This window comes from Sphaerodactylus townsendi, linkage group LG17 (assembly GCF_021028975.2).
Source record: "Sphaerodactylus townsendi isolate TG3544 linkage group LG17, MPM_Stown_v2.3, whole genome shotgun sequence".
Lineage (NCBI taxonomy): Eukaryota > Metazoa > Chordata > Lepidosauria > Squamata > Sphaerodactylidae > Sphaerodactylus > Sphaerodactylus townsendi.
This window is the reverse complement of record NC_059441.1, coordinates 21,681,486-21,704,760: the sequence shown is the minus strand read 5'-3', so window position 1 is coordinate 21,704,760 and position 23,275 is coordinate 21,681,486. Positions and strand designations below refer to the sequence as shown.

Below are 23,275 nucleotides of genomic sequence, written 5' to 3'. Positions count from 1 at the left end.
CTTGTAGGACAGAGGGCACTTTCACACATGCAGAATAATAAAATTTCAATCCCCTTTCAATGCACTTTCACAATTGTTTGCAAGTGGATTTTGCTATTTTGCACAGTAAAATCCAGCTGCAAAGTGCACTGAAAGTGGATTATTCTGCATGTGCAAAAGTGCCCAGATCTGTTTCACCAGGCATATGGTTGAGACAGCTACAGTTTTCCATTGCTGCCCCCACCCCCTCCCTTTCGGTTTGGACCTGAGATGTTACAAACTGTTGCCATCAAATTTTAGGTTCGGTTTTAATACTGAATTGCATTTTACTGTTTTACTGTTTTTATTACGAAATCTTGGAAGTTGCCCTGTGCCTGAAAGGGGAAGGGCGACATACAAGACTAATGAAATAAAAATTTAAAAATAATAATATGGGGAGGGAGGTGGTGGGGAAGGGTGGTGCCAGTGTGGTATTGTGGATAAGAGCAGGTGGATTCTAATCTGGAGAACAGGGTTTGATTCCCCACTCCTCCAGCTGAGTGGCAGAGGCTTATCTGGTGAACCAGATGTGTTTCTGCATTCCTACATTCCTGCTGGGTGACCTTGGGCTAGTCACAGTTCTCTCAGAGCTCTCTCAGCCCCACCTACCTCATAAGGTGTCTTTTTGTGGGGAGAGGAGGAGGAAAGGATCTTGTAAGCCACCTTGAGTCTCCCTACAGGTGAGGTATAAATCCAAACTCTTCTTCTCACATGGAATTGACGGCTGAATAGAAGCCCTTTCCCTGACCATCCTCAACATACCCCTCCAGCAACTTACCTGCAATGTGCCAAGTAAGCTATGCAGCTGGGTAATACTCTGAAGGACTTGCTGCAGAGAAACAAACAGAAACAAAGAAGCCGCTGTTAGCTGTTTGCAATTTTTATTAATGCTCTTCTTAAATGCTTGTCACGAATCCTCCTTTGGAATGTAGCATCCAAGGAGAGTTTTATGGACAATGCAGACCGTCAAAAAGATACTTCATTGGGTTCTAGATCAAATTCAAGTCTGAACTGTCCCTAAATGCTAAAATGATTACATGGAGGCTGTTGAATTTTGGTCACACCATGGGAAGACAAGAATCACTGGAAAGGACAATAATGCTAGGAAAAGTTGGAGACCACTGGAAAAGAGGAAGCCCCATTATGAGATGGATAGACTCTATTAATAAAGCCACAGCCCTTAGTTTGAAAGACCTGAGCAAGGCTGAAATACCTAGGTCATTTCTGCATGGTCAAAATATCCTGGGTTGAGCAAGAGAAATATCCCTGTGTGGCCAAGAAGTTTGCACGGTTTCCGGTCCTAAAGCAGGTTTGCCCCACAATATTTCCCTCATCCCAGGGTATTAAAAAATAGCCAGTTTGGTGATTCTTTTGAAAAATCCAGGGGTGAGCCTGCTACCATGCAAACACCAATCGGGAGCAGAACCAGTTTATTTTTCCCGCCCAGCCGCCTGATCTCCCCACCCCCCTGATCTCCCCTCCTGATGTTCATTGAAACTTCCACTCAAAAACAACAGCCAATCAGAACATGGGACACTGGGCATACTAAGATATGCTTGCAATGTAAATACAAAAGACATGGCCTTGTGCGAAACAAGCTGGAGTATTTCCTCCAGGTCTTCACTGGATTCCTTCAAAAAATGGGTAGCCATGCGAACGGAAAAAGCAGGATAAAACAGACCTGGATTTTAATTTTGCCATGCGGAAACAATCCTAACCAAGACCCCAGGCTCCCGAATCTGAGCAAGGATGTTTTGGAGGCTATTGATTCATAGGGTCACCATAAGTCAGAAGTGAGTTGGTGGCCCTTAGCCCATACACACAAACACAAATCCTTTTTACTGCTTTTTATGAATGTATCTGCTGCCCTGGCCTTACAGGTAATTCACAGGGAGCAATTCAGGCCCAAGGGCAGAGGCATAGCTGGACCATACTGCACCTGGTGCACACTATGTGTTTTCCATCTTCCCCCCTCTGTGGTGCCCTGCCCCCACCCCCACTTACCTTAGTGAAACAGTGCAGGCTGGAGAAGCGGCCTGTTCCCTTCAGGCTGGAAACGGCCTGGTGGGAACTACACTTCCCATGAGACCTTGGGGCTCACAAAGTCTCCCTGGGAAGTGTAGTTCCCACCAAGCAGTTTCCAGCCTGAAGGGAACAGGCCGCTTCTCCAGCCTGCACTGTTTCACTAAGGTGAGTGTGTGTGGGGGGCGGGGGGCAGGTGGGTGGTGGTGATGGTGCAGGAGGGGGCGATTTCCCCCCCCCAGGTGCACACCCCACCCCCTAGTAGCTCCACTTCTGCCCAAGGGGCAGCAGAAGGCAGCCTAAGATATGCTGATGAACCACTTGCGAACATCTCTTGGACCCCAGCAGTACCAAACCAAGGGGAAGGGATTTCCCATGACACGCCCACCAGCTGTCTACCTATTAGATCATGTCTGGCCCCATTTCAAAAGCATCAGTCATTTTAAGCTTTGCCATGTAAAAAGGGGATTTGTTCTTGTGGGGAAACAATAAACAAATGGTGCCAAAGCAGTAATGCTGCAGCAGCTTTAGGGAGCCAATTCGTACCTCCGGGCTTATAATGTATGCCAAAGTAGAAGAGGGAATGAACAGAGAGCTTTCAATAAATTGAGACGACATCGAAAAGAAAAACCAAGCCAGCCAATTAAGTCTCGAGCTCTAATATAAAGTGAACATTTCACAGGGAATTAACAACACGGAGAAGATCAAGCAACTGGCCCATAATTGAAGCCCTGGAAACTGTCCCTAACAAGTAAGAAGTTCTTACTTCATTGTTCCTTTTCAGTATGAGCATCAAATTAACTGTTCCGCCCTAGAAAGAAACACAGAGGCATAATTAGGAACCAAGAGCAAAGCAACCGAGAGATCGCAACATCTTTGGAACAAACCCGACATCAAACCCCACACAAATTTTTCAGGTTTTTGGCAAAGTGATAACCCATTCAGAATGGATTCAAAGCCTCAGTTGGTCCCAAAATTCAGAACAATGCAGTATTCGACCCACTTTTGTCCAATTCCAGATAAACAGCCCGCAATCTGAGCTACTGTACACTCCATTACTTGATAAAATTGCTTATTTCTTGTCAGGAAGAGCCTCTGGACATCAAAGAGGGCTCTGTCATGTTAATGGACGTTTACTTTACTTTCAGTTTCCCTCCTTGCCTTGATCTGTAACATGTAGCGAACAAGTGCTGGCCCCCGACTTTATCTTTCACACCAGCCAACAGCTGTAGCATTCCTGTCTTGTTTTACTCTGCCTTTGATGTGGGGTGTGAAAGAGGGGGGGAGGTGACTCTGAGGGATAAAAGGTTGTAAAGACAGTTCCTTAGAACTGGCTTTCTTAAGCCATGCCAATCGATGTCTGTCAATAAAGGCTTCTGATTTGAAAATCCAGAGTTGTTCATTGTTCTACAGATCCAGGGCTTGACATTTGTAAAGAAAGGCGTTATAAACAGCTAATGGGACCGTCTCTCCTGGTACATCCTCAAAAGTCACTCAGTTCAGCAAGTGCAAATCTTCTGGTAGTTCCTGGCCTGAAGAAAGTCTGGCTGGATTTAACCAAGGTCAGGGTTTTTCCCGTGTGCAAAGAACAGGAAGTTCTGCCAAATTGAGAGCCCTCCCCCATCACTTTACCTTTTTCAAAACACTGTCGGACTCTGTCCTCCGAAGATCCAGGGCATCGTCTCCTTCATCCCGGTCTCCACCTAAAAAAAATAACTTGGAAGCTGACATGGGCGGCTTTGAACTTTGTAGCCTGGGAAAGCACAGTTGTTTGCAACAGTGGAACAGCAGAAGAACTGCGAAATACACCTCTCCTTCCTTTGACTAGCCTCTTTACAATTCCTCGACACAGGGGACAAGCAAACACCAGTTGAGGGACCAAGAGTCTGATTCAATATAAGGCAGTTTTCAGGCACAGAATAGGGCTGAGCAAAAACAATTGTGCTTACTAAATTGTGGTTTGAATTTTTAAAACGTCGAAATTTTCGGTAAAGCCGAATAAAGCCAAAACTCATCAGCTTTATTGAGCTTGTTACCAGAGGTGGGATCCAGCAGGTTCTCACAGGTTCCCGAGAGTAGGTTACTAATTATTTGTGTGTGCCGAGAGGGGGTTACTAATTGGTGATTTTGCCACGTGATTTTTGCCTTAGTTACGCCCCTCCTCCGCTCCTCAGCAGTAGTGCGCAGAACTGGAAGCAGTCTAGCAGGAGGTGCACCGGCATGCGTGGCAGCCTGCGCCTGCGTGCATTCGTTTCCCGCCTAAGGACCAGCGCAGTGGCTGCATCCTTGCCACAGCCCCGCCCAGGAATGCCCTGCCCCCGGAATGCCCGGCCACGCCCCCGTCGTGCCCCGCCCAGCCCCATTGGCGCTACGCCACAGTTTGAATCCCACCACCATGGGAACCTGTTACTAAAATTTTTGGATCCCACCACTGCTTGCTACCAACACGTTTTGGGTTAACCCACCCCCCAAAATACCAGTTCTCCCCACATATCTGTCTGTCTGTCTCTCTGTGTCTGTGTCTGTCTAGAACAAAATAATAAAATGAGAGAATAAAGCAAAGAAAGATGGAGATACATGAAACAGGATAAAGTAATTCTTCACCCCAATGCTTCTCTTTTCAAGATAAAGGGTCTTGTTGTTTGTTTTAAGGAAGCCTCAGCCGGTCTTCCTCAATTGAGCCCTCCGGGGGAGGGCGGTTTATAAACCCAATAATAATAATAATAATAATAATAATAATAATTGGAAATCCTTCACAGTTGCATATTCACAGGTTCTCTGGTTTGCATGGCAAACGCCAGTTCTAAAGCCAACATCATATAGGGAACTCGGGGAAGAGACGGAAAGGACACTGACCTTTGCATACATTCATCTGGTGGCTGTCAAATCCTCCAAAAGTCTCTGCCCTCCTGGGGAGAGAGACAGGTCCAACAGCCTCTTCCTCCATAGTAAGGTTGCATCTCTGCTGCCCAAAGGTGTTCCCCAAACTGCTGCTCACCAGTCTTTGCAGTAACTCAACTGAAAGGGGCAAAGGGGACAAAGGAAGGAATTCACTGTGAGGCCAGCTTCCATCCTGGTTAATGTGCTAAGGTTTATGAAAAGAAGGACAAGGAGTTGTGTTTTATACCCTGCTTTTCTCAACCTTTTAAAGAATCACAAAGCAGCTTACAAACTCCCATCCTTCCTTTCCCTACAACAGGCACTTGGTGAGGTAGGTGAGGTTGAGAGGGTTCTAAGAGAACTGTAACTAGCCCAGGGACATCTAGCAGGCTTCATGTGGAGGAGAGAGGAATCATATTCGATTCTCCAGGATAGAGTCCGGCACTCTTAGCCACTACACCATGCTGAAGTAAAAGAGAAAGACTAGCCACTGTCCCAAGCAGTTTTCTATCTCGTTTTCAACCGGGGGAAAGATTACAGAGGCCATGAAAAATGGAAGAGGGGAGCATAAGATACACCACCTGGAAATGCTTTGAGGAAGACAGGAGTAAAAATGGACTGAACAAATGAGTAACATCATCCAGATCAGTACTTGGGCAGAAGCAGAGATCTCTCCCAACCCCTGCTGCCAGAGAACCCCTGAACTTTGGCATAAAAGCACACACTCTGTTCCGGGAATTATGTAATCTAAGGCTCCGCACACTAGAAATAACTCTTCTCGGTGGGAGATGGTGACCCAAGAGGTCTCAGGGAACCAGCTTACCTTCACTGATTACATTCTTCATAATGCTCTCTCCTTTGGGCGCCTCATCTGTGTTGGCCCGGAACAATGTTCTGGCCCCGGAGCTGTCCTCGTGGCCAGTGCAATCAGTGATGCAGCGGAAGATCTTCTCCTTCTCCTCCAACAATGTTATGATTTGCTGATCCTTCTGCAGGAGTTGTTCTGTCAGGGGAGAGGGGAGGTCAGAGTAAGAATTGTACGTCCAATGCAATTTGCCCAAAGTTCAGGTCATCCATGAAACTCTGGCCCCACCTTCTGGGGGCTCCAAGAACTGCAATGATCAGAGGAATTTTTTCGCTCACAAGTCACTCTGGAGAAGTATAATTCTCCCATTTTACGGGACAGGTGAATCAAGCAAGCAGATGCAAAGAATACATAAGAAATGCCTTAATGGCAGTTTGCTAAGAGGGACTCCAAGCTTATCTTGGATAACAAAAGAAGAAGAAGAGTTTGAATGTATATCCCCCCTTTCTCTCCTGTAAGGAAACTCAAAGGGGCTTACAATCTCCTTTCCCTACCCCCTCCTTCAACAGCAAACACCTTGTGAGGTGGGTGGGGCTGAGAGAGCTCCAAAGAACTGTGACTAGCCCAAGGTCACCCAGCTGGTGTGTGTTGGAGTGCACAAGCTAATCTGGTTCACCAGATAAGCCTCCACAGCTCAAGTGGCAGAGTGGGGAATCAAACCTGGTTCTCCAGATTAGAGTGCACCTGCTCTTAACCACTACACTACTGCTGCTCCAAACTCAGAGATCCACTATGTGACAACAAAATGCATAAGCAGATTCTCCTTCCGAGGACTGGACTACAACCCCATAGATCCTGTTTTGCTAGCCACAAGGGAGCCATTCTTTCCCAAGTTGTTACAGGCATGCCAGAAGCCCTGAGAGACGCAGGAGAGGCCAGTGATATGGCTTCCTTTCACAATAGATTTGTCCTCTGCCATTCACTTCTCAATCAATCAATCAATTTTTATTATGGTTACAGACCAGTATAAGGTAAACACGATACAATTAAATGGATAAAATATATCAAAACTGTAAATATATATCTTCTCATGCCACCCCGAGCAGTGGGGAAAAGACCGGTGGGTGCAACAGGGTCATGCAACCCACTTCAATTACATAAGGGGTCCTTTTGGCCAGTGTGTAGGGGTTGGCCCCTAGGAGACCACATTCAAAGCCTCGCTCAGCTGTGAAGTTTGCTGTATCACTTGGGTACATGTGGTCAACTCCAGGCCAAAGAAGCAATGTCCTTTGATCTTACCTCTCAGTTCCCTGGCTTTGATATCTAGCACCCGTTTTTCCTCTTCCGATTCACTAGGGATACCTTCGTCCTCATCTTTGTCCCTACAGAGAGAAAGAGGGAAACAGTTGTGAGGAGCAGGCCGAGAAAGAGACCTCACATGGAGAAGAGTAAAAGAAGCGCTTCTCGGTTCTTGGGTTTTTAAAGGAAAGTTGAAAATTGCAAAGTTAAAGATGTCATAAAATCCTTAAACGCTCACATCGTGTTAATGGTGTCCTGGATAATGTGGATCCAGCTGTTGCGCTCCTCCTTGGAGCTTGCGTGAACTTCCACCATCTCGGGGTCTGTTCCTCCCATGCTGATGAGAAACAAGCCCTTCTCTTCATGGGCTACTTCTCGGACAATCAGCTTCTTTAGCGAGACCACAGTGGATTTCTGCTCCTTGAGGGAGAGGAAAATGAGCCTGTTAGGGCCCAAATATGGAAACTTGGGAGAACAAAGGAAGAGAATATGCTACAATGGTGAAACTGACAAATTTTGTCAACAGAAAGTCAAAATCTGAGTCTAATGAGAAGTGGGAAGCATTTTTTCAGTACGCAGCTGAATCATAAAATATGCTAATAGTTAAGGATATAAGTATTGGTTAAATTGATATATATATATCAATAGGTTTTAATGAAATAATTTCGGAATACAATGCTAGATGGGATAGAAAAAAGATAGAAGGCTCTCTCTCAAAGTGGTATTATGTTTATATGTTAATTTGTTAGAATATTAAGTTCAATTTGGTTGTTGTGTTTTACTTTTACGGTAAGGTTTTTAAAAATTATTTTGTGCTATTTTTGTCCCTACAGAGAGAAAGAGGGAAACAGTTGTGAGGAGCAGGCCGAGAAAGAGGCCTCACATGGAGAAGAAGGAGCTGTTCCGCCGGGCCTTTGGAGGAACCAGCCGTTAATGGTGCCCCCCCCCCCCCGGCCCTCAACACCTGGGCCATTAACCATCTGATGAGACTCGCCATGCCTCCCTTTTTCGTGGGGAGGGAGGGACTTTATGTTATTGGATTGCTGGACGCCACCTCACACTCAAATTTAAATTCAAATTTTTGAATTTTTAAAATTGGACTAAGACTTGGAAATTTTTATCACTGCTTTTATATGTTATCATTTTATATTGTATTTTATATGTTGTGCACCGCCCAGAGCCCTTTGGGGATGGGGCGGTATAAAAGTTTAATAAAATAAAATAAATAATAAATATTTTTCTTGTTTTTCTGTTTATTATCCTCCTCTTCTGTATAATTATTTTGAGAAAATCAATTAAAAATTGGTTCTGGTGGGTTTTCCGGACTGTGTGGTCGTGGTCTAGTTGAATCCGGCCATGAAAGCCTTCAACAATACAATTAAAATTATTTTTAAAAAGAAAACAAACCAGTTAGGGATCCCCCACCCCCCACCCCCACTGATCCAGCCTAAATGTCTTCCTTACTGAGTCCCTCAAAAGAATAGTAGTAAAAAGATTTAATTTATACAGAAATTTTTACCCCACTTTTCCACCGAATACACCACATGCAGCTCACTCAGGCCCCTTCTGCACATGCAGAATAATCCACTTTCAATCCATTTCCCAATTGGGTGCTGTGTGGTTTCCGGGCTGTATGGCCGTGTTCTAGCAGCATTCTCTCCTGACGTTTCGCCTGCATCTGTGGCTGGCATCTTCAGAGGATCCTCTGAAGATGCCAGCCACAGATGCAGGCGAAACGTCAGGAGAGAATGCTGCTAGAACACGGCCATACAGCCCGGAAACCACACAGCACCCAAGTGATTCCGGCCGTGAAAGCCTTCGACAATACATTTCCCAATTGTTTGCTAGTGGATTTTGCTATTCTGCACAGTAAAATCCAGCTGCAAAGTGCATTGAAAATGGATTGAAAGTGCATTATTCTGCATGTGTGAAACTTCTCACAACAGAAGCAAATATTAAAAGCACAAGTTAAAGAATAGAGGGGGGAAATGCCACAGGCCTTACCAGAGATGCAAATACATATTTCTGGTCCTTTTCCTGAAGGAATATAAGAACATCTGAGAGAAGAACCGCCTGGACTTCTGGCAACAGAAGAGAAAACCCAAGCTGTCATGCAGATCTGAATAAACCCCAGAGCATCTCTTTGTGGGTTTTTTGAGCATAGGATATAACATAAGCTAACAATCAGATACGCAGCCCAATCCAGAGAGGGCTGGCAGGCGGGGATGGCACTGCTCTGGCACCACCCTGCCCTCTCCAAAGGGCTTTGGAATGGGCAGCCCAAAAAAACAGGAGACAAAAACGCGCAATAATCTCCTATAGGGGATTATGGAGATAACGCCACAAAAATGGTGTATTTCCATCACTGGCTCTGATGTCTGAACAGGCAGTAGAAGCCGACTAAGTTTGGCTCCACCCCCTGGCCACACTGGCACAGTATTTTGCGCTGGTGGGCCTGGAGACCAGTGGCAGTAAGTAAACCCCCTGCCAGCAGATTCTCCCCTTGGCAGCTGGGAACACAAAAAGCTCATTTGGAGAAAGTCAATATAAACTGCAGATTCAGGAAACAGACAATGGAGAAGATTGCTAGATTTGTGTCCTGCTTGGGGATTTCCTAAAGGCATCTGGCAGTCTGTTGCTGGAACGCTTAACTACCATAGTGAGCAAAAGGGGAAGGTACACACTAGGCACTCAACAGGATGCTTGATAAAGATGGACTAGTCCGGCAAAGCTGTTACGGCACCCCCTTGTTGGTCCAGTCCAAACCCCACTCTCATTCGGGAATTGAACCAACCATCCAGATTTTTCATTAAGTTCTCTGGACAAGTCCAAAATGAACTGGTGAATGTTCTGCTCTGGTTATGCTTGCTGCTAAATTGCAAGCTCGTGGTGTGCCAAGGGAAACAGGCGAGAGAATGCAGTCAAATGGCCATTCTGATAGAATAAACGTTATTCATGCATAATAAATATTTTTGTCCTTGAGCTAAAAATCTGTTTGGCAATGCCGGTGCTCTCAGGAGCACAAATTGCAGCACTTGGCAGCTTCACCTTTCATTCCCTCCCCACCATTGCTCCATCTTGACAGGAAGAAATTATCTCCCGCTGAGCCAGCTACATAAACAGGACGTTCTTGAACATTTCTGTTCTGGAAGCATTAAGGCAAAAACTCCAACTCCAAGGGATTTCTCTAAAATAATGTTCTACCACAAATGGTTTAGAGCAGGGGTCTGCAATCTGCGGCTCTCCAGATGTTCATGGACTACAATTCCCATCAGCCCCTACCAGCATGGCCAATTGGCCATGCTGGCAGGGGCTGATGGGAATTGTAGTCCATGAACATCTGGAGAGCCATAGGTTGCAGACTCCTGAACTAGCCCAATTGGCCATGCTGGAAGGGGCTGATGGGAATTGTAGTCTATGAACATCTGGAGAGCCACAGGTTGCAGACTTCTGGTTTAGAGAGATCCACAGACCTGTGCTTGCATACAAAACTTTAATGATTGGGTTGGACCACATGACATGAAGGGAACTGAATTGTCAAAACAAGACTCTCTCTCACCTTTCAATCTCCCAGCTACATTCCTCAGAGAGACCGGCCCGTCCCGGACAAATTTCCTCCGCCTCAAATCCTCCCGAGCGAACATCTGCCCGCTCTTCATCCTCATGATGGATTTGCTGTCCGTCCGGGTGTAGATTTCGTTCAAGCGCGTCTTTTTCTCGTACTTGCTGACTTTGCCATTCACTGCAACGATGACTTCCTTCACCAGATTCAGCGACTGCACCAGATCTTCCTGTTCCTTGCTGTTTTCTTCAGAACAAAAAAAGAATTGCCTTCCAGTTCCTCTTCTTCTGCAAACCCTTTTGCATTTTTGCACAACCCAGCTCCTAATGTTGTCCGTTCCCCTTTCCCTGACCCCCCTGGGCAACAGCTTCAATCTAAAGAGTTGTCTGTTACATTTTAAGTATTCCCAGCAGCCAAAATTCATTGGGGAAAATGGCCAGCTGGTAGCCAATGGGCCAAACCTTTCCTGAACGCTATTTTAAGTAGACCGTAGCATGGTTTCATCGATGAGGGCAAGGTCTTCCCATTCTGCTCTCTTTTGTGCAACCTGTAATTCGGAAGGACTGCCACAAATCCACCCTCTGGAGAAACTTTTCAGGATGAACATTCATTACTTAAGATGCCTGGTCCTCGTGCCACCTGAGTTGGCATGCATCGTACCTACTAAGCCCTTCCTGCTAAATCAGGCCAACTTTTTTTACAGAGCCTGATCTTCCCATGAAAGACTGTCCCTGTCTTTGGACTGTCTACAGGGGGAACGAAGTAGACCACAGGAAAAACTGAAATTGGCTATCTCTGTTTTTAGGGAAGAAAAAGAAGAAGAGGTGGAGGAGGAGTTTGGATTTATACCCCCCCCCTTTCTCTCCTGTAAGGAGATTCAAAAGGGCTTACAATCTCCTTTCCCTTCCCCCATGAGGTGGGTGGGGCTGAGAGAGCTCCAAAGAACTGTGACTAGTTTTGGAGTTTTGGGGAACTAGATTAGCCTGTGCACTCCAACACATGCCATCTGGGTGACCTTGGGTGAGTCACAGCTCTTTGGAGCTCACTCAACTCCACTCTCCTCACAGGGTGTTTGCAGTGGTGGGATCCAAAAATTTTAGTAACAGGTTCCCATGGTGGTGAGATTCAAACTGTGGCGTAGCGCCAATGGGGCTGGGCGGGGCACGTTGGGGGCGTGGCCGGGCATTCCAGGGGCAGGGCATTCCTGGGCGGGGCTGTGGCAAGGACGCAGCCGCTGCGCTGGTCCTTGGGTGGGAAACGAATGCACGCAGGCGCAGGCTGCCACGCATGCCGGTGTACCTCCTGCTAGGCTGCTTCAAGTTCTGCGCGCTACTGCTGAGAGGAGGGGCGTAACTAAGGCAAAAATCACGTGGCAAAATCACCAATTAGTCACCCCCTCTTGGCACACACAAATAATTAGTAACCTACTCTCGGGAACCTGTGAGAACCTGCTGGATCCCACCTCTGGGTGTTTGTTGTGCGGGGAGTGGGGAAGGGAAAGGAGATTGTAAGCCGCTTTGAGTCTCCTTACAGAACAGAAAGGGGGGTATGAATCCAAACTCTTCTCTTCTTCTTCTTCGACAACCTCTCAGCAAGCAAACACAAAAGGATATTGCAACATCTGCTGACAAGCATGCAGAACTGCAGGCAATCAAGTCTGACCAATCAATGTTTTTTGGAGTTACTTGCACTCAACAACAGAAAATGGTGGGTGTTTTACTTATTTATTAAAAAGCATTCACTGAAAGGCATCAAAACGCATTAGGGCTCTTGCAGGGCAGCGGAAGGAAATTGCCTCATGGTCAGTTTCCTTACTTGAGAAGAACAGGTTTGTGAACATCAAGATTCAAAGAAGTTCGCACCTTTGGTATGCTGCAGTATTCTTTGCAGTAGAACTGGGTATTTGGTGATTCTCTGCGTCACTAGCAAGATGCACTCTGGGATGCCCAGACGTCTCACTACTGAGCTGCTCATTTTTTTCTAGAAAAATGAAAACACTTGGTAAGGAGAGAGGTAAGAAGATGCCCATCCTAAATGACCAGAGCAGTTTTGGGGGTTTTTGCTGTTAAGTCACGGGTGACATACAGTGACCTGCCAGTATTTTCAAGGAAAGAGCCATTCGGAGGTGTTTTGCCATTGCCTGCCTCTGTATCACCCTCCTGGTATTCATTGGAGGTCCAAAGACTAGTCAGGGTCCCAGCTGAGAGTGTGTGATTGGCCCAAGGTCACCCAGCAAGTTTTCATGGCAGAGTGGGGATTCGAACCTGGGTTTCTAAGACCCTAGTCGGACACGTGAATCATTACACCAAGCTGGCTCTTACTGAACAGTTATTCCATGCTAATTAGTCCCATACTTATCCTGTGGAACAGCTGACCACGGGCTCCTTTTGCACATGCAAAATAATGCACTTTCAATCCACTTTCACAATGGTTTGCAAGTGGATTTTGCTATTCCGCACAGTAAATCCAGCTGCAAAGTGCATTGAAAGTGGATTGAAAGTGGATTATTCTGCATGTGTGGAAGGGGCCACAGTCACCCCAATGTTCTCTCTGACCAGGGACAATTACATAAACAAACAGGCACAAATCCCATGTCTCTTGATTCACTCGTCATCAGACAAGTACATGAACTGTGGTGCCCCACAATTTGGAAGGGCGAGAGCAAAACCGGCATTCTCATGCTGCACGCTAAGAAGACTTTGTCTTTTCCCCAGAAACAAGTTTCTGGTCCTCATGACTATGGCATAAAAATCTGGGAAACCAACGTGATGAAACCGCAGCATTCTCAGTTTTAGGAGATTTAATTGTATTGATGTTTTTATTTATATCCCGCCCTCCCCAATGGGCAACAACACAAAATCCAGTACAATAATAATAAAATAACCAACAATACAATGATTAAAGCAGCAAAACCAACCATAGATGGCGAAAAACCCCCCCCCCCCCCCCCAACTGCACCCATGGGAGGCCAATGATAGATGAGAATGCCTGGTGGAAATATCATGATAAGATATGAGTTCATGATAAGATATCAGTTCTCTTACGCCTCTTACCTTCTCTAGAGGGCACATGTTTGATTCCCACTCATTCTTCATTCCCCAAAATTGTTCAAAACAACACAAGCAAGTCCAAATCAAATGAAAACTTGGAAGGAATCTGAGTTTGCTACATATAGTTTTTGCACAATCAGCTTATGTTCCCGTAGCTTGTCCTGATGTTTGACTCTTGAGGAGTCAAACTCTTGTGAAGAATCACCCTCCCGAATTTTACCCTCTTTCCTATGCCCCATGACTGCACAACTGTACACTTGCTATATATTCCTACCTTAATGAATGCCTGAAACCGTTTCTCTTTTGCCAACAGGTCTTTGAAGTAATTCACCGCCTCGTTCTGGTGGCCGCAGAACTTCCCGTAGGTCTTTTTCATTCGCTCGGCGCTCTCACCTGAAAACTGTGAGATGGATTTTAGTGATCTCTGAAAGCACTTTTAAAAGTTTGAATTCCAGTGCAAAAGGCTGCTGCAAATGCACTAAGGTCGTTCTCTCCCACAGTCCTCAAAAGAGACTGCAGACCTCTCCCAGTTCAAAACAGAAGAAAACAGACAAATAAAGGCAATGGAGAGGAGGAGAAAGGAAAAATAGAGGACAGGCAACTGTGCTCAACTGCTCTCCCTGAAGGCAGGAACAAACTGGCAAGCAGAGGGGCGGTCCCCAAGGTAGCAGAAAGCTACAAAATCAATTAAGAACCCTGCCTCCCTGATTGGATAGAAGAAGATTACCCAGATGTCCTTTGGCTCAAATGGAGAATTATGGGTGGCTTTGTTTTGATATACCTGGCCCAGAAATATACATACCGTATAAACTCGTGTATAAGCCGACTCGTGTATAAGCCAAGGCACCTAATTTTACTACCAAAACCTGGGAAAACGTATTGACTCGCATATAAGCCGAAGGTTGAGGTAGAGAGGAGCCCGGGAGGCAGAGGCCATATTTGGGCAGTGACTCCACCCCTGATAGTCATTGCTCAAATAAGGGAAAGCTCTCGGCGAACTGAACTTCCTCAAACCCAGCCCGGAGGTGGAGGGAGCTCCTTATTTGGGCAATGACATCAGGGGGAGTCACTGCCCAAATAAGGAGCTCCCTTTGCCTCCCCGGTTTGAGGAAGCCCAGCCAGGGTTCCCCTTCACCCTCCGAGGAGGGAGGCAACAAGCGGCTTGTGCAGCCGCAGGGAGGTCGTCCCGGCCACGCCCCCAGCCTCGGCAGAGGCCTGAAGAGCTGGCTGGTAAGCAGTGACTCGTGTATAAGCCGAGGGGGCATTTTTCTGCCTTAAAACAGGGCTGAAAAACTCGGCTTATACGGGAGTATATACGGTATGTGCACACAGGCTGAACGGACATCTGCTATTTACCTGATGCACCAGGATGTCTCCAATTCTCTTGATGACAAAGTTCTTGTTGCTTCCATCTACAAATGACTCTTTCTTCCTCTCCAGAATCCTCTGGAAGAACTGGCTATGAATGACCAGCAGGTCCTCGAGGCAGGGAAAGATCTTCTCCACCATCTGCTGCTCAAACTGGAGCTCCTGCACCATTCCCCTACTGTACACGTCGCTCATGATCTTCAAGGTGCGGACGTGATGCATCTCTGTTTGCATCAGTTCTGCAGACAAAGAACAAGGCAAAAGGAGGTTACCCCTGGGACTTGTAATGCCAATACATGTGGTCACTACAATTCAACTTCCTGAGGCTTTCTGGTCCTCCCCAATTCAAGACTCTCCCCTCGTCACAACCAAGTGGCAACGCTCACCATAAATGACATCTTGCCGCTTTACAATGTCCTGTTTCTGCTGCCGCACAAACTTGACATCTACCACCAGACTCCAGGACTCTGCCTCCAGTTGTTTGGAGTCCATTTCAAAATCTCCCATGAGCTGGTCTTCGTTCATATCTGCACCTGGAAATCAGAAAGAGGCCAGTGCACTTTTTATTAGAGGAGTTTCCAATAGTCATCTCTCCCCTTTCATTCCATCCACCAAAATTTGTGTTCCGCAGGTTCATAATCGAGCCTAGTTCTAAGAAAAGGGTTTTTTGCACACAGGAACTGAGAATATCCATTTGATCAGAGGTGTAGTGCCAAGGGGATGGGGGGGGATTCACTGGGTGGGCACCCCTGTGGAGGCATTTCAGGGGAGTGGTGGGGACAGGACAGAGCATTTCGGGGGCTTGGAGGGGAGCGCAGCACGGGTGCGCACCGGGCGCACTTCCCCCTTGTTCCACGCCTGCATTTGATTTCTGCATGGCATTCATTTCATAAACAGTGTGATAACTCAAATCCTCTTCTCATATCTAAATTAAATTTTTCATTAGTTGTTTGTATACAAACTAATGACATTTTTGTTATTTATAATAATTTCACTTCTATCCTTTAATTTCAATTCTATCCCTGTTTTCTCTTCTATATCACTATATCTCACTATTTTTTTATTGAAGATTTTTCAGAGGTTGACAATCGTTTTGGGAAGCAAATTGAAATTCAACTCAGGTGAATGGATTTCTTGATCCATGAGGAGTCTTGAAGCTACAGCGATACCTTCCACATGACAATTCAGCAGTTGTCTTTAAAGAGAGTTTTGACTCTAGTCCCTATCCTGGCAATAAAATCACTGACTAGAACTAGGAAAGCTGATAGAATTTTAGCCCTCTGGTCCAAAACATCATGGTCTAACTTAACACGATTTCTTTATTATCTGATTTGTAAATAGCAAGGGCCTATAAATTTCAAACTCTTTGTATCGCAGCTACATCTGTGTTGCCATAGCCAACAGATCACAGATGCAGCGAATCACAGAGAAACCAAGAAAGATACACCTGTCTTTGCCTCACCATTGCCGTTAGAGAGTTTGTCAGCGCAGCTATATGGCCATTAAGGCACACCTCATAATACAGGTACAGAAAAGAACAACAACTAGACATCGAAACAATTACAGATAGTGATTGGTAACAGATTTTCTTCTCTATCCTGGGTGTCAAAATAGTATTTCTATGTGACCATCATCACTGGGATGGTCAAATTCCATTTCAATCTGCTTCTGCCCCACAACAGGCAAATCCTTCATATAGACAAGTAGTCTTTGAGGAAGAAGGCTAGACGAGAACCTTTCTTTGTAATACTGATATGGATATAGTTCATCCTAAGAGTTTCCTTAGGCTGCCAAGTACGCTTATGACAAGTTGAGGTCTGAACACAGGACTGCCTGGTATATAGTTCACTCTCTCAGCTGCTATACCTGCCGAGCTGCAATATGTATTCTAGATTATTCTTTGTCTGGATTTGGCTGGGAAAGTAATCATGCAATGCTGCACATACACCCACACACATACACCCACAAACCCTGCTCTAGGTTACTTGGTGGGTAAATTCAAGAATATCCACAATTACCATGTAGGGCAAGTATTTGTAATTTCCATAGATTCCCCCCCCCCCTTTGTTGACTCTGGTAACTTAACAGAATGTATGGCAAGTTTTGTAAAGGTTGGATATTCTAGACAGATTTCTGAAGTCTGTCACTTAGAAGTGGGGGTGTCAGTTTCAGAGCCTTTATTGGTATATCATAATATTAAAATAAACTCATCAGAAGTTGTAAAGGCTGTTATTATCTTGCAATGTTAATGTTAAACTATTTATATGCCATTAAAGGTATTCGAAATCGAATATTAAAATAAAATATTAGGATAAAACTAGAATAATAAAAAGGGGGGGAGGTTCTATACATTTGTTCTATACATACAAATACAGACCATTTAGTGAATCATTTGCTTTCAATTATTTCAAGAAGAAAATTTGCAACCATCTTAGTAAATATAGAATCAGGATTATTCAAAAGGTTTGGGATAGCAACCGAGTCTGCAAGAGCCATCGTAAGTAATGGGATGGAATTTACATATCTGGCTCTGACTCCCTTGGTTCTCGGACAATGGAGGAGAGACTGGGCTATGGTTTCAATCTGATTTTGGTTGCAGGTGCATAATCTTGGACCTTTATCCAGGTTGTTGAACCTACCGCAGAGAAAAGAAGACGGCATGACATTAAATCTAGCGAGAGCCAGAGCCTGGCGTCATGTTGGGTTGACCAAAGTGATTAGACAGTTAGCTATTTGGCCTTGAGGGGGGGGGGGGTTGCTACTGTATACACTACAGTAGGTTTTTTAGAATGTGGGTAGGATTTTGTAGTTTTAGGTCACCCTGGATTATAGAATTTATGAGAAGTTGCCATCTAAATGTTATGTTGTTATCAGGTTAACTAATTTATGAGGCTTGGTTTAGTTGTAATGGTTTATGATTTCATGTATTAGGGATTAATGCTGTCAGGATGTTGTGACACTTGGTGTTATGCTATTATGTTATGCAATGTATTGTGTATTATGTTGTTAAGCTATTACAAACTGTTATTATGTGCTATGATAGTTAGGTTATGAGTTGTTGACCTGAGATAGGAATATCAAGTATTATTGACGTGATGTTGGACTGCGTTAGGGTTATTGTAGATGGTGTTGTTATGCTTAGTCCTAATGTACTGATATTGTTATTTATTATGATTTATGCCTAGTCCGATTGTACTGATGTATTGTTGTTGTTTTATTGTGTTGTACACCACCCTGAGCCCTCCGGGGGAGGGCAGTATATAAATTAAAATTCAAATCAAATCAAACTTCGGGGTGAACAGGTCTTTTTGGTTGCGTTTGTCAATGATTGGAATTCCCAATCAAGATGTTTTGCTTTTAGGGTGTCATTGGAGGTGGGATGTCCTGTTATCCTGGTTTTGTTTAGTGTAGAGGGGACAGAAACTGTACTCATCTGGCCTCGGGTGCATTAGTTGTTGACATACAATAAGTTTTGCAAGTGGAAACTTTGAAAACCCCATTCTTCTGCCTATTATTGCTCATCTCCTTGGCTGCTTGTTTCTCTTGCCTCTTACCTTCATCAGTTAATGACTCCATGGATACATTCACTCGGTTGATCTTATTCAAAGAGTCTGTGGACTGAGAAAGGAACTTCCAAGTGTTCAGCACAGATTCATCGTTTCCAACTCTGGGGGACAGAGGAAATAAGCTTCAGAAACAGAAGAAACACGTCCCACTCACATTTGGGTTTGGGAAACCAGTATCTTCACTACTGTTTGTTTTTGCTAAGCACGATTTCAGTGCAGAGGTTGGTAGTCCCTGGTATTGTGTATTATTTCACCTTTGCCGGGAGAGGGCAAGATACAAATGGAATTTTAAAAATAAATTATAATAATCTACTTCGGATATGGCCTCATGAACACACAGAGAGATGGCACATAAAAAGAATTACTGGGTATAAATAAACTGACTGAAGATGGCGTGGTGTAACTTGATCTCATTAGATCTTAGAAGCTGATCAGAGTCAGTAGAAACACAGAGGGTAAAGGGACCCCAAGAGGCATCTAGCCCAGCACCCAGAACAATGCAGGTAATTCACAATTACCTCCCTGGCCCCCCAGCACTCCCTCAGTGACCTCTGCTCTATGTCCAGAGGAAGGCACAGACCAAAGTACTTTCCCCTTGTTTGTTTTGTTTGAATCTACGATTAGCATCTCACGACCTACATGGACCCAGACTGGATGTGATTTGTTGAGCAGTTTTATTTATTTATTTATTTATACTTTGGGCTTCTAGACCGCCCCATCCCCGAGGGGCTCTGGGCGGTGTACAGCAGATAATAAATACAATTTTAAAACATCATAAATAGGCTAAAACTTATAAAAGCAGCGAAAACTAGCTAAACATTAGCATTTAAATGTAAAATAAATATAGGCATAGGTGTAGGTGGCGCCCGGTGCCTAATATTAAATTCTTCCACCCCCAGGGAGAACGGGGTTTATATGTTGCTTTAAGTGTGGTTTTAAATTGATTTTATTGCTTTTATAAAATGTTGGAAGCTACCCTGAGCCCAGGAGGGGAAGGGGGGCTTATAAAAATAAACAAACAAGCCAGCAATGGACTTGGGGGCAAGGACACGGGAGGACCATAACATCCTCTGCATGACTACACCACTTCAGGGGAAAGCCCAGAGGTAACATAGGGGCTTTCCCCACTGACAGAGTTGAACTGGTTTCTACCTAGGTTCGCCTCAGTGAATCCCCACTGCCACCGAGCTCAACATTGTTTTGTCTCAGTTCCCCCCCCCCCCCTTCAGAACTGTGACATCCTTGTCGCAGTTATGAACTACATTTTTCTGCTGGAACAAAGTCGATACCACTTCAAAGCTTCGAAGTGGGGAAGCATCGAAACGACACCTCATCCGTTCAACCAATCACAAGCCGCTTTTGTGGCATGCGCAGAACGGGAGAGTCGTGGTGGGCAGAAAGCGCATGTAAAACTGTAAACTGTAAAAACTGTAAAAAGAAAAGAAAAGAACGCTCCCGTTTCCCGCCGTAACACAAGCGCCAATCACGATCGAGGAGCGAAACAGGCACCAAGATGATCCCGCCCACTTAGCTCGGTTCCAGGGGGCCAACTCAGTTGCTGTGGGGACAGCCTGGAATCGCCCTCCACTGAAGGGAACTGAGTCAACCTTAGCTCCCTTCTGTAGTGGGGAAAGCCCCATAGTGTATCTTCAGAATCACCGGAAACTCTAGGATATTGTTGTTGTTTATTTTCTCATGCCTCTGCTTGCAGTGGTGTTGGGCAAAAAGGGAGCCTCCCACCAACTGCATCTTCACCACTTTTGACTGTGGCCTCTTCCACACGTGCAGAATAATGCATTTTCAATCCACATTCAATGCACTTTGCAGCTGGATTTTACAATGCAGAAGAGTAAAATCCACTTGCAAACAATTGTGAAAGTGGATTGAAAGTGCATTATTCTGCATGTGCGGAAGGGGTCTGTGCATGTTTTGGGGCATCCTTACCCTGCAATGTTCTGGATGGAGACACTTTTGGAAAGAGACATGTTCTGCTGGGATCGCCGGCTGTTGAAGATGGGGGGAGCTGCAGTCTCGTCCGGTGCCAGAATGGCAGACCGAGGTCTCTCCTTTGGCTGAGAATCTACAAGGGGAACGCAGATGGATGAACACCACACTCCAGCCATTGAGGCTCAGCAGTTGGAAATGCATCCCCCCTCCCCAGGCACACAATGCTCATTCTGGTCAAATGCACCAAGAAAACAGCATTGAGATGACTGTATTGTCGAAGGCTTTCATGACCAGAATCACTGTGGGTTTTCCGGGTTGTATGACCATGTTCCAGTAGTATTTTTCTCCTGACGTTTCTCCTCTGAAGATGCCAGCCACTGATGCAGGAAAAACATCAGGAGAAAATATTACTGAAACACGGCCATGCAACCTGGAAAACCCAAAACATCTATTGAGACTACTCTTTTTGCAGAGTTTATTGGAAGCTGTTTTGTGGGTTCTGAAGGGTGACAAGCTTCTTGGTTATTGGGAACATTCTCGTAATTAATTCATGGGCTGTAGTTTTTTGTTATTTCCTCCTGCATTGTATTGTCGAAGATTTTCACAGCTGGATTCAATTGGTTGTTGTGGGTTTTCTGGGCTGTGTGGCCGAGGTCTGGTAGATCTTGTTCCTAACGTTTCGCCTGCATCTGTGGCTGGCATCATCAGAGATGTACAGTGTGTAACCCTGTGATACACCTCTGAAGATGCCAGCCACAGATGCAGGCAAAACGTTAGGAACAAGAGCTACCAGACCACGGCCACACAGTCCGAAAAATCCACAACAACCAGTCTTTATGCACTGTTTATGATTCAGATCTAAGCTTGCAGTTTTTATACTGTTAAGCCATGGTGCAGTTTGGACATTTTTTCATCGACATGGAACAAAAGCACCAGATTTTGAGAAGCCGCAGCGAGGGAGGAGAAGAGAAAGGTACTCACTCTTGTTTCTCATAATTACTGTAGGTAATGAGGACGTATCATGAGTCTGAAGGCCGCCTTTCTGAAGATGAAAGAAAAAGACCATTTGAATTTCTGCCGCAAATTAGAGATTATTCAAATATGTGTCTATTCCCTTACCGTTTTTATTTCAGTGTGATTCAGTGCTGCACCAGGATCTACTTAATGCAGTTTCAAACTCAGGCCCCTTCTGCACATGCAGAATAATGCACTTTCAAGCCACTTCCAATGCACTTTGCAATTGGGTTTTACTGGGCAGAATAGCAAAACCCATTTGCAAACAATTGTGAAAGTGGATTGAAAGTGCATTATTCTGCATATGTGGAAGGGGCCTTTGTCTACCCTGACTGTATTTCCATTCACATCCAACAACTTGTGCAAAGTTTTCTGGATCTTTGACTCTCAAAACGTCATATCCCACAACTCTCTTGTCTCTGAGGTGCTACGGGACTCAAATTTAGTTGTGCTACTGTACACCAACATGGCTGGTCTGAAACTCCCAGACTAGAGCGGCTGTCTGCATGCATGGCTTCCAGCTCGTCTTTGAACCCGAGAGAGCTAGAAACTTTCAAAACCAACCTACCAAAGAAACAGGGATTTGCGGAGACTGAGAAAGCCATCCCATCTGAAAAGATACATTCGTATTACTTGGGCAATTAAAACTCTATGGTTTCTGGGTGCCATGCACTCATATATAAAAGAGAAGAAGAGTTTGAATTTATATCCCCCCTTTCTCTCCTGTAAGGAGACGCAAAGGGGCTTACCAATCCCCTTCCTTTTCCCACTCTCCACAACAAACACCCTGTGTGGTGGGTGGCTGAGAGAGATCCGAAGAACTGCAACTAGCCCATGATCACCCAGCTGGCATGTGTTGGAGTGCACAAGCTAATCTGGTTCACCAGATAAGCCTCCACAGCTCAAGTGGCAGAGCGGGGAATCAAACCAGATTCTCCAGATTAGAGTGTATCTGCTCTTAACCACCACACCCTTCTCTTCTTTGGAGGTTTTTAAACAAAGGCTGGATCGGCATATGTTGGGAATGCTTTGATTGTGTGTTCCTGCATTGCAGGGGGTTGGACTTGATGGCCATTGTGGTCTCTTCCAACTCTATGATTCTATGATTCTGTTTCGACTACAGCAGCTCACACACCAAAGAACAAGATAATCCTTACCCTCAGTCTGGCTTTGCCACATGCTACCACAGTCTCTGTGCAGCCTTTGTGGATGATGATGTCACAATCTGTACAATGGAAGGAAAACACAGGTGAACATGTACCTGATCAAAAGCCCGGGTTGCCTTTGTCGTCCCTGCATGGCATTTTTCAAAAAAGCTTTTCAAGTTCAGCAATTCCATCTTCTTTGAGCACATGGCAGCTCCAGGGAGAACTGACGCGTGCCACCTTTTGTGAGAATTTTTTAGGTTTTTAAAGAGAATGCTAATAGCCGGCTGAGGTACAAGGACTCCAGCCGGATCTTAGCAAGAGTTCTCTGCTGCTTTCTACTGGGAGTTCAGGTTGAAACCAGGCAATAGAAGTAGATTGCCTCAGGGATGAAAACAAGCTTTAAAAATTGGCTGGGTTGACACGCTCTGAGACTGGAGGAGAAGAAACCCAAAACATTCACCTGAGGGCTGTAGAAATCAACAGTGATGGAAAACAGGATGCTGAAGAAAAGCCGAGTTAAAATTACTTTGAAAATCATCCTTTCCCTAATTTTGCAGGGCCAAGCATTTCTGCAAAGAAAACGAACCTTCAAGACC

The 23,275-nt window shown here is 45.1% G+C and overlaps 1 protein-coding gene across 5 annotated transcripts in view; it reads right to left on the bottom strand.

The window, feature by feature from the left end:
• AKAP13 (A-kinase anchoring protein 13) overlaps positions 1-23,275 on the bottom strand; it is a 137,119-nt gene that overhangs the window by 5,779 nt on the left and 108,065 nt on the right. For all 5 annotated transcript variants that reach the window (XM_048481668.1, XM_048481669.1, XM_048481670.1 and 2 more), the window contains 17 exons: positions 22,689-22,756; positions 21,499-21,559; positions 20,515-20,650; positions 18,559-18,671; positions 15,391-15,537; positions 14,993-15,243; positions 13,911-14,036; positions 12,449-12,566; positions 10,584-10,832; positions 9,029-9,105; positions 7,263-7,444; positions 7,025-7,107; positions 5,744-5,923; positions 4,897-5,058; positions 3,673-3,743; positions 2,807-2,851; positions 797-847 (listed from right to left, as the gene is read on the bottom strand). In XM_048481668.1, the coding sequence (XP_048337625.1) occupies positions 797-847; positions 2,807-2,851; positions 3,673-3,743; positions 4,897-5,058; positions 5,744-5,923; positions 7,025-7,107; positions 7,263-7,444; positions 9,029-9,105; positions 10,584-10,832; positions 12,449-12,566; positions 13,911-14,036; positions 14,993-15,243; positions 15,391-15,537; positions 18,559-18,671; positions 20,515-20,650; positions 21,499-21,559; positions 22,689-22,756 (2,120 nt within the window). The remainder of the gene's footprint in view (positions 1-796; positions 848-2,806; positions 2,852-3,672; positions 3,744-4,896; positions 5,059-5,743; positions 5,924-7,024; positions 7,108-7,262; positions 7,445-9,028; positions 9,106-10,583; positions 10,833-12,448; positions 12,567-13,910; positions 14,037-14,992; positions 15,244-15,390; positions 15,538-18,558; positions 18,672-20,514; positions 20,651-21,498; positions 21,560-22,688; positions 22,757-23,275) is intronic.